Source organism: Canis lupus, chromosome 33, assembly GCF_011100685.1.
Source record: "Canis lupus familiaris isolate Mischka breed German Shepherd chromosome 33, alternate assembly UU_Cfam_GSD_1.0, whole genome shotgun sequence".
Lineage (NCBI taxonomy): Eukaryota > Metazoa > Chordata > Mammalia > Carnivora > Canidae > Canis > Canis lupus.
Window position 1 is genome coordinate 27,314,967 of NC_049254.1, and position 11,645 is coordinate 27,326,611.

The window sequence follows — 11,645 nt, forward strand, 5'->3', positions numbered from 1 at the left end:
AAATTTATTTATTTACATAAAAGTTAAATACCCCTTGATAAGTTTCTTTCAAAGTTTCATTACTTTTTATTGTCAAAAAGTCTATCTGTAGAAAATTGCAAGGTTATGTAGGAAACTAAGGCTTTCTCTTAACTTCATGTGGATTTTTTTGTTCTTAAAAGTCTAAGGTCCTAGGCTGTTTTACTATTACATTTTAAGATGTCTTTTCTGCTGGAAATTGCTTACCTTTGTTTTGAGTTTAAAAATTTAACAAATAGGTGCCCAAGAAGGGAAAAGATTTAAAAAGAAAAAAAAAAAAAAAAAAAACAGCTCCAGTGTGGAATTCTATATACTCTCAATAACCATACTGAGTTGGTCTTTCAGTTCAGAAAAATTTTCTAGAATCTTTCTTGATGATTTATGAGTTATATGTTCTAGCCTTTTCTATTGCTGGTACTCTTACTTTTTGACAAGATGCAAACCCTCAATCCATTTTCTAGATAGATCAGTCCTATTTCATTATTGATCTGTTGAATTTTATTACTTTCACACATACTTCATGTTTCTGTTTTTTAGATAATCATTTATACATTAGCTAGACCACCAACACATAATATCTCTGATCCACTTGGCAACATACATAATTTATAATATTCTTTTTTACATTTCAAATAATGAACCCTGAACCTTCCCCATAGCTTCTGCTCTGTAATCTATTTAGTCTTAGACTGTAACTGGGAATTCTTACCTTTTCTTGATCTTTAGTACAACCTACTTCTCTGCACTATGGTCTCCTTCCTACTCTCTAGTGATACCATCAATATTTTTAGATCATTAAAAAAAATGTTTGCCCACTCCTTTCTACAGCCATTAGCTGTCTTACATGCTTGAATGCCATATCAATTTTCTTCTATTTGCTCGAGTTGTCAGATAGTGAGACCTGTGTGGGTGGGCTCCTATTTCCCAGAGGCTCCCTCTTCCCTTCTAATGTTGTGACACTTATTAATTACACCAAATTCTATTTGTGAAACCTCTGGTTTTCACATTGTTTTTGAAGCTGCCTTGTCTGAGGTCTGTTGTCATTTCTGTTTATGTTAGATATCCCCACTATGATTGCTCGGCTAGCTTTTCAAAAGTCTTTTAGAGGTCTGTTTTCTTAAGTCTTCAGAATAAAGGCAGTCTAAAATGTATATATAACAGGAGTTTCAAAATTTCCTTTTTAAGATTTTTATTATTATTAATGGGAACCTGGCATGTTTTCACAAGGAGGGAAAATATTATAGATAGTGGTAATGTCCCCAGACAAGTACACAGAAGTAAACTTAACCAATGATATGCCTGAAGCATTATCGTATTAATAATACCACAGAACTTAACCTCCTAGTATCTCTGTAGAAAAAATTCATCTAGTATTTAAGGCAAACATACAGGAAAACTAGTAAGGAGACACAAGATGGGAGCCCATTCCTTCATAAGGACACTACAAGTTCTTAACATTTTGCTGTATTTTAGAGAAATACTCAAAATCAGCTTCCTGTATATATCATTAAAGGGTCTAAAGAGAGTTATGAGGTGAGATACAAGGAGTCGGACCAGATTACAGGGACAGGGCTTGGAAAGTGGTAGTAAGGTAAGAAGATACAACAAAAGCTATCTACTCTCTTCCACTGCTTCTCTGGAATCTGCTCTGCCACTCCAGACCTAGCTGTAGATCAACTCTAGAAAAAGATCACAAGTAAGACTGGGGAGCTGTCTCCTTTCTTTTTATAGGTGAAGGGGTTCCAAACGATAGAAGGATCTGGAAGAGAATGGGAAGGAAAGGGAATTCCTTCCCAGCTGGGCAGAGGTAGGTAAGTGATATATATATAGCGGCGTACATATATTGAAGATGGTCTCTATCAGTCTCAACAATTAATGTCTTTACAGAGCAGTCCTTAAACCACTGGAATCACATGGCCAATCACCAAGGCATGTCCAATCATGAGTATTTAAAATGTCTTTGGTATAATTAGTCTTATGTTAACTAAGTCCAAATTCTCTCAGAAATAATATCATTTTAAAATTTTTCTTTAAAGACTTTTTGTTTTGGGGGTTGAGAAGAGGCAGAGAGAGCAGGAGAGAATCTCAAGCAGACTTTCCACTGAGCACAGAGCCTGACACTGGGCTCAATCCCACAACTCTGAGATCATGACCTCAGCCGAAATCAAGAGTGGGACCCTCAACTGACTGAGCCACCCAGGTGCCCCTCTCAGAAATAATTTTAAGCTGCCATAATATAACATTTTAAGCTATCTTAATATAACATAATATGATACTAAATTCTAATCTTTAACTCAACTCTAACAAAGCTGAAAAGATAGTCTATCCTTATCAATGAATATCACAGATCAAAAAAAAAAATGAAGAAAACTTATCCACAGCTCATATGGATGACTTTTTAAAAAGTCATATAATTTACATACCATTAATTCTCCCCTTTAAAGTGTACAATTCAGTGGTTTTTAGTATGTTTAAAGGTTATGCAATCACCACTAATTCCAGAATACTGTCATCATCTCAAGAAATCCTGTACCCATTTAGATTCGTTCCCCATTCTCCCTACCCCACAACCTCTGGCAACTACTAATCTACTTCCTGTCTCTCTGGATTTGTCTCTCTGGACATTTTGCATAAATAGAATCATATAATGTATATATAGTGTTTTCTGTTTTGCTTCTTTCACATAGCACCATGTTTTCAAGATCCATCCATGTCATAACATGTATCAGTAATTCATTAACTTTATGGTATGGAAATTTGTTTATCTATGAATGACATTTAAAAAATATATTTTTGCTATGTTAATTAGCTCTCACAATTACTCAAGATTCATCTCATAATTTGCACATTATAATGTTGATTGTATTCGCTTCAGTACTTTGGTAAATACTAGGCTTTCCACCTAGCACCCCTTTTTCTAGAAATTACCCCTTCCCTTCAACAGTGACTGGTCCAGGAATGAGAACCTGATTCAAGCTGGACAAATTTGGCCCTTCATTGGTAATGTGGGACTGAGAGTAGGATTCTATTTCCAATAGTTGCTCTCCTGATTACAGGAGTAACAATCTTAGGAGCTTTTAACTACTATCATTCTTGCCATGTAGATTAAAAAAACAAAACAAGAAAATCAGTGTGGACGAAAAGAAAGAATCAGAGACAAAGAAAATGAGAGTAGCAGAGATAAGAGATGGAGCAGGAACCCCTGAGTTCCCTGCAGACTGCATCCCTGTCCTTGGATCCCATGGGACATCCTATAAACTTATAATAAAGTCCCCTTACTGTTCAAGATGGTTAAGGTGGTTTCTATAATCTCTAGCCAAGAGCCCTAGTATAACCAATCTATCCAATAAGATTTTAAGCTCTTTATTAACAAGGAATCAACCTCCATAGCACACATTATAGTAACTCACAGACACACTTAATCAAATGATCACCTGTGGAGTAACTTGCAAAATTATCTAAAAAATACAGTCAAGACCTTCTCTGATGAGTATGGAAAAAAAAAATAGGTTTTGTGTCCATATTATAAAAACCTATACTATTGTACCACTGACTCAATATTATCTTTACACCCATTTTGCAAAACATTAATTTCCTCAGAAGTAAAATCACCTATTGTACTACTCCATCCCATTTCCACTTGCCTTGGTAAATGTTTTCAAATCTTTTGAAAAGTATAGGGCTATATTTTTCAAAGAAAATTTGAAATTTCTTGCAAATAGCAAGTAATCTCTATTTTCTTTTTAAGCAAATTCCCACAAAACCTACTAACAAATGACATTCAGGGGTGCCTGGGTGGTTCAGTCCATTAAGCATCTGACTTTAGCTCAGGTCATGATTTCAGGGTCCTGGGATCAAACCCTGAGTCAGGCTCTATGCTCATTGGGAGGTCTGCCTCTCCCTTTCCCTGTCCCTCTGTCCCTCCCCTCACTCGTGCTCTCATGCTCTCTCTAATAACTAAATAAAATCTTAAAAAAACAAAACAAATAACATTCAGCATACAGAGATACAAGTAAGTAACCTCATTTATAGTGGCATACATATACAATATACATATATGATAATGTGATATATGTATATATAAAACAGAATATTACTCAGCCATAAAATAGAAAGAGATCTTGCCATCTGCAATACCATTGATGGTTCTAAAGAGAATTCTGGTGGTTGCCAGAGGGAAGGTAGGTGTGGGATGGGTGAAGAAGGTGATGGGGATTAAGAGCATACTTAACATGATGAACACTAAAGTACTGTACAGAATTGCTAAATTATCATATTGTACACCTGAAACTAATACAACACTGCATGTTAACTATATTAGAATTGTAATTTCTTTTAAAATATTTATTTCTTCATGAGAGACACAGAGGGAGAGGCAGAGACACAGGCAGAGGGAGAAGTAGGCTCCTGGTGGGGAGCCTGAGGCGGGACTTGATCCCACCATCTCGGGATCACATCCTGAGCTGAAGGCAGATGGTCAACCACTGAGCCACCCAGGTGTCCCTAGAATTATAATTTAAAATAATGCAAAAAAAATGCAAAAAAGAGAAAATAAAAATAAAAACCATAAAACATTGGGAAATTAAAAAAAACTCAACAGACTCTTATATACAGAAAACAAACTGGTAGTGGCCAGAGGGAGGTGAGGGGAAGAAATGGGTGAAACAGATAAAGGAGATTAAGAGAGCACTTACTATATTTCACCCCTGAAACTATTAACACTAACACTGTAAGTTAATTATACTTCGATAAAAAATGTATAATGACATTAAGCATACGGAGATAAAAATGAATAACCTCCCTGGAATCATTCTCTCCTTTTCTCCTGCAAACAAGATATATTGTCAAACAAGTAATTCCCATAACTAATCTGTAATTCAATGACACTGTACACCTGTAATTATCATATGATGTAGGTTGCAGAGGCATGAAACATTCCTTAATCGACAACTAGGAGATACAGTCTTTGTGAGCCTGCTCTTTGCCCCAGGCTGAGAGGTCTAGTGCTGTCACTGACAACTGTAAAGCTAATTCCCTGCTATTCCTGGGAGTCTTGACTTCATTTTGCCAAGTCCTTTCCCCAAAATCAAATCCAGGATTTGTCACCTAATTGGTTCTGAGTGGGGATAACAGAAATAAAACCAAAAATCCAAAATGTTTTCTTAAATCCCTGTTAAAAATTCTATAGGGATAAATGTGCTAATCCTTCAAAGTATAAGATTTGGTTCCTGAGTGGATTTTGTAAAACATATTAATGTCACTACCTTCTCTAAGACATACTGAAATTTAGAAAATCGTACTTCTAATATTACAAAGGCTTACAGAGATAGAACCCCTTTAAATTATTGAAGAACTCTAATCAGGTACAACTGTATACTGTGTCAAGCAATGGGGCAATTTCTCGTGGCCTCAGCCCAAAACTTGCTTCTCTATAGCTGGAGAGAACTGTGCCGGCCAAAGCTCTGAGAGGCAAAGTCACTCACTCACTATTGGCAGCTTCCAAAAAATTTTTCAAAACTTCAACAAATGGCTCACATAAGGATTTGCTGAAGTTCTCTCAGACTCAAACTGTTAGGGAAGGAAGAGGCTTTGAAATCTACTTTAACCTAATTACTTCATAAATGAGAAGAAGGGGTGGACAAGAGATAAATGACTTGCTCAAATTCAAACAGTTGGTAAAACCAGCAGAGTTAGAATATGGCTACTCCATTCACAGCTGGAAGCTCACTTCCCCATACCATCTGCCTAAAATGTGGAAATATGGACAGTTTTGAAACCTCTGCTTCCTGAGAGAAAAACACAAAAACTTTAACTTTCTGCTTCAAACGTGAAGGTGAGAGGTTAAGCTGTTACATGCCATTTCCTGGAGGTAAAAGGTAGTATCCTTCCAAATGTCATGATGCACTTGCCCTGGAGGCTAAGTGAATGAAACTGAACACCAGATTTTTGCTGCAACGTGAAGGTTCTTTACCATTAAGAACTATGGTAGCCATTGATTCTGTGTGCCCAAAGCTACCCCATTCCTTCTTTTCCATTAACAAAGCCTATAGTCCCTTGGCCAGAAGGATGGGCATGTGTCCTAGACGAGGTTAATCAACCATTTCACATCACAGGCAAGACTGACTGGTCTAAGTAAGGCCAACCAGAACCCTTCTCCAGAACTGTGACATAGATGCTACGAAAAATAACTCCTTCCCCCTCTCCTGCCATGTGGAGAAGGCAGTTTGCAGTAGGAGAGCCTTAGACCAACATTCCAAGAGAAATAGACATAGACAAAGATGAGAGATGGAAAGAGTCTGGCAATGTCAAATCCTCATTCCTGAGGTGGTTCCTTTGATTCAGTAGGTTAACCCCATGTCTTTATCGACTATAAAGCCAGTAAATTCCTTTCTTGCTGAAAATACTTTGAATTGAGTTTCTGTCACTTGCAACTCAAAAATGCTAACGTATACTGACCCTAGGAAACAGGACTAGGTATGTTACTCTCAATACATGAGAACTAATAAATGTTTATTTACTTATTTGCATTATATTGAATGTATTTAAAAGCTACTGATTTGGGCAGCCTGGATGGCTCAGCAGTTTAGCGCCACCTTCAGCCCAGGGTGTGATCCTGGAGACCCCGGATCAAGTCCCACGTCGGGCTCCCTGCATGGAGCCTGCTTCTCCCTCTGCCTGTGTCTCTGCCTCTCTCTCTCTCTCTCTCTCTCTCTCTGTCTCTCATGAATGAATAAATAAAATCTTAAAAAAAAAAGCTACTGATTTATCATCAGACTTTTCTGTTGTTTTTTGAGAGACTGTATAACATTTTTCTAGAAATATTTATATTTAAAGTCTTTGAAAATTTTTTCATTACAATATTCTCTTATGGTTTTAAAAATTGACACAACCACAGAAATTGTATCAATGAACATTTATTTAAGAAAACATTTTTGACAGGCTTTTGGACAGGCTCTACTGTTTTTTCTATCTACCTTATCTGACACCCTACACTCACCAGCTTCATTGTTTCCATTATAAGCTGGCTGGTGAAAGTCTCTGAGTTTGCTAACACTTCCCTATGATTTCCCTAGGATCAAAAACCAAAATCCTATCATAAGCTTTCTTCATGATTTTCAGTAAACATTGAATGTAAAATATATTCCAGTTAACATAAGCTAAATGAGATTTTATTTTATCTAGAATGTCAAGAAGATACTCTAGTCATCAACACAGTATGCTATAAAGTAAGTTTTCAAATTTAAAGCAAATCCAACAGATATGGCTATTTCAATGGAATTTAGTAGCATGCTTTTAATTTTTAACAATAGAAACCAGTAACAATGAATCTCAGAACCTACCTCCAATAAGGCTCCAGTTTGGAAGAATTTCAACGGCTTTTCAATGGAATAATAAAGGCTATGGTAGCTACCCTTAGCCAGGTATGCTCTGACCAGTCCAACTGCTATAACCAGCCACCTAAGGAAAAAAAAAAAAAAAAAGAAAAGATGAGCAATCAAGAAAAAAAAAAAAGGTAAGTAGGATTGTAGGTAATAGAAAATTTGGCAACAACAGATACTACTAAAGGTGACCTCAAAAATCAGCATCCTGGATTTATCAACTATGGCCTTCAAGTGCCAAGCTGTAATGCACAGAAATGTTGCACCACCAACAGCACCCAACCAAGAGTGCTCTGCAAAAGCACAGTGGCACCTCACCCATCTGGAGCTCAGCTTTTTGGCAAACTTGCCTGTTGAGAACAAGGCCAAAATGAAGAGAATAAGCTAAATTGGTCCTTGAGCAGCTAAATTAAGTGCCAGAAGTCTAAGAGGAGAGAAAAAAGCTGTTAAAGGAAAATTTTAAATGGCCTGTGCAGTCAAAGGGTCTGTAATAATAATAGGGTGGAGGAAAGATGTTTTAAACTATTTTCACAAGTATCTCACAGAAACATACCCATACCCTACTCTTAAAATTGCAAATGAAATAAAAATAAAAGGTTGGTTTTTTGAAGAAAAAAAAAAAAAGATTTTTCTTAAAGCTCAATTTTCCAAAATCAATTCAGTAAAATAAGCCAGATCAATACAAAACACAAAACAGGGAAGTGCTTAGGCATATCACTGTGAATGTTAGATTTCTGTTCTGTCCTCAAAAGTGAGTTTCTCAGACCCTGTAATTTTTTAAGTTCCATAGTGAAACAAATGGATCTTTATTAATAAAGTATGTCTCCCTGAAAGCAGTAATAGATTTACCTAAATAAATATACAATCCTAACTAGGCAATGGGATATATGGTCTATGTTATTTCCAGAAACTAATCATACAAAGACATCAAATAAGAATCTGCAAAAGAAATGAATTCCTTAATGGTGTAACTGTCTCAGCATTAGCAGCCTACCAAAAAGAAAAAAAAAAAAAAAAAGACTACCTTCCTCTCAAAATTCCAATTTCTCTTTTTGAGTTAAGACACCACTCCCTATCCTCCATCACCAGGAATAAAGGCTTCTTTCCTTCTTTCCCAATGTATCTTAAAATCTCTCTCCAGTCCAGTGCTTTTGTTAATGCCTTTGCCCACAAGAATTCACATATAAATATAGAACACAAACTTCTGGACGTTCTTTTAAAGAATCACTCTCTGACCATTTGTGCGATAAAGAAAACTTGCATCTGCACTATTTCTCCACTGGCCTGTGAATCAAGAGAAATAAGTTCTAGATCCAGATCTATGACTAACAAGTTCAGTGGTGTCAAGCTAGTCAAGCAAATCACCACCTCTCTGAACCTAGGTTTCAACACGGGCCATTTCTGTGATAAAGCAATCAAGTCTATGGTCCTCCCTATATATACAGCTGTGTGAAAAATGCAAAGTGCTGAAATGCTAATATGACATTAGCATTTGGGTTAAAAAGGGTGTGTCTGTATGTATACATATTTGCTTGGATCAGCATCTGAAGGAATTACAAAATTAGCACTTCCACAGAGAGGGGATCTGGGTGGAAGGGAAGGAGAAGAGCGAAGTTTCACTGCATGTTCTTGGGTATATTTTGAATCATGCACCTGCCAATGTAGTACCTATTTTAAAAATAACTAAAACTAGATGCGCACCATACAGTTCTTTAAACTTCTCTGCATCTTTGAAATTTTTCCTAATAAAATGTTAGAGAAAAAAAAATTTTTTTAAGATTTTATTTATTTGACACAGAAAGAGCACAAGCAGGGAGAGAGGGAGAGAAAGAAGCAGCAGGCTCCGTGCTGAGCAGGGGAGCAGGGAGCCCAATGTGGGGATGGATCCCAGGACCGGGGGATCATATAACCTGAGGTGCAAGCAGGTGCTCAATCCACTGAGCCACCAAGGCACCCGAGGGGAAAAAATATTTTACAAATGAATACAATTTAAAAATACATGGGACGCCTGGGTGGCTTAGTGGCAGAGTGTCTGCCTTTGGCTCAGGTCGTGATCCTGGAGTCCTGGGATCGAGTCCTGCATCGGGCTCCCCGCATGGAGCCTGCTTCTCCCTCTGCCTGTGTCTCTGCCTCTGTCTCTGTCTCTCATGAATGAATAAATAAAATCTTAGAAAAAAAGAAAAATAAACATAACGGGCACCTGGCTGGCTCTGTCAGTACAACAAGTAGACTACTGATCCATCTGGGTTGTACGTTGGAGCCCCATCTTGGGTGTAGAGATCACTTTAAAAATAAAATCTTAACAGAAATACCTAACAAGCAGTCAGATCCTGTGACCTTCCCTTCTTAAACTACAGGATCAGAGAACTAGAGGTACCTGGGGGCTCGCCTCACTAGGCAATGGATGGATACATGGTCTATGTTATTTCCAGAAACTAATCATACAAAGACATCAAATAAGAATCTGTAAAAGAAATGAATTCCTTTTTTTTTTTTTTTTTTACAGGTTGAAAAACGGAGGGCAAAGAAAAGCAAACGTGACTTGTCCAAGGTCACACAGCCAGTGATCGTCAGAACTAGAACTGGAGAACCTGCTGTGGCAAGAGGTGGAGCAGGGGCGGCGGAGGTAGGGACCCGCTTGGAGGAGTCTATGCCCCCCCTCCCCCCCCAGCAGCTCTCGGCCTTGCCCCCGCCCCGCCCGCCCCGCCCCGGGGAGTCTCCACTCCGCTCAAGCTGCTCAAGCTCCTCAAGCTCCGCTCTGCTCGGGTCAGCGGCCAGAAACTTTGCTCGAGTTTCCCCCTTTACCTTTCAGATTAGAGCTCAGCCCGGATTTTGAAAACAGCCGCGCCTAAGTACGCGGTCAGTCCGCGGCCACAGCTGTCCCCACCGCCCCCGCGGGAGGCTCGCGTTCCTGGCCTGCAGCCCGGGCTCCCGCGGCCCCGCAGGACCGGCCCGCCCCCCCCCTGCGCCCCGGGCCCAGCCCCGACCCCGCCCCCGGCCACCCCGCAGGGCCCGCAGCTCGGCTCAGGCGCGCCCGGCCGCGGACAACTTGCTCCGCGCCCCCAGCCCCGACTCTGCAGGGCGCCTCCCCCTCTCCGTCCCCCTGCGCCCCAGCCCGACCCCCCGCCACCCCGCCGTCCCTGCAGGTCCCCAGGACTCCAGCTCGGGCTCACCCAGCCTCGGGCAACTTGCTCGGCGCCCCCAGCCCCGACCCTGCAGGGTGCCCCCCCGCCCCACCCCTGCAGGGCGCCTCCCCCTCTCCGTGCCCCTGCGTCCCAGCCCCGACCCCCGGCAGGCCCCTGGGACTCCAGCTCGGGCGCACCCAGCCTCGGGCAACTTGCTCGGCAGCCCCAGCCCCGACCCTGCAGGGCGCCCCCCCCCCGCTCCCCCCTGCAGGGAGCTCCCCAGCCCAGCCCCGACCCCCGGCCACCCCGCCGTCCCTGCAGGTCCCCGGGAACTCCAGCTCGGGCGCACCCAGCCTCGGGCAACTTGCTCGGCAGCCCCAGTCCCGACCCTGCAGGGCGCCCTCCCCGCTTCCCCCCTGCAGGGAGCTGCCCCAGCCCCAGCCCCAGCCCCAGCCCCGACCCCCGGCCACCGCGCCGTCCCCGCAGGCCCCCGGGAACTCCGGCTCGGGCGCTCCCAGCCTCGGGCAACTTGCTCGGCGCCCCCAGCCCCGACCCTGCAGGGCGCCCCCCCCCGCCCCCCTGCAGGGAGCTCCCCCAGCCCCAGCCCCGACCCCCCGCCACCCCGCCGTCCCTGCAGGTCCCCGGGACTCCAGCTCGGGTGCACCCAGCCTCGGGCAACTTGCTCGGCGCCCCCCGCCCCCCTGCAGGGCGCCCCCCCCGCCCCCCCTGCAGGGCGCCCCCTCCCCGCCCCGGCCGCCCCGCCGACCGCAGGGCCCCCTCCGCGGCCGGCCCCGCCAGCGCCCCGCCTCCCCGAGCCCCGGCCTCACCCCGCCGTCATCACCACATTGTAGATGACCAGGTACGCCGTGGCCAGCGGCCCTGGGCCCTTCTTCTTCCGCGCGCCGCCAGCTTCTCCGGCCGCGGCCCCGGCCCCGGCCCCGGCCCCGGCCCGGGCCCCCCCGCCCCCATTCCCCTTCGCCGCCGCCGCCGCCGCCGCCATGTCGGGCGCCCGAGCACGCTCTCCCTGCGCGGACACCACCGCCCCGGGACCAGGCGCCGCGAGGGGGCGGAGGGAGGGGCGGGGCGGGGCCGAGGCCGCGGGGCGGAGCCAGGGCCAGCGCCC

The 11,645-nt window shown here is 43.1% G+C and overlaps 1 protein-coding gene across 1 annotated transcript in view; it reads right to left on the bottom strand.

Moving 5' to 3' along the window:
* HACD2 (3-hydroxyacyl-CoA dehydratase 2) overlaps nucleotides 1-11,535 on the bottom strand; it is a 111,591-nt gene extending 100,056 nt beyond the window's left edge. The window contains exons 1-2 of the mRNA XM_038583056.1: nucleotides 11,350-11,535; nucleotides 7,359-7,476 (exon numbers count right to left, since the gene is read on the bottom strand). Of these exons, the coding sequence (XP_038438984.1) occupies nucleotides 7,359-7,476; nucleotides 11,350-11,522 (291 nt within the window). The 5' untranslated portion in view covers nucleotides 11,523-11,535. The remainder of the gene's footprint in view (nucleotides 1-7,358; nucleotides 7,477-11,349) is intronic.
* Nucleotides 11,536-11,645: the final 110 nt, after the last annotated feature.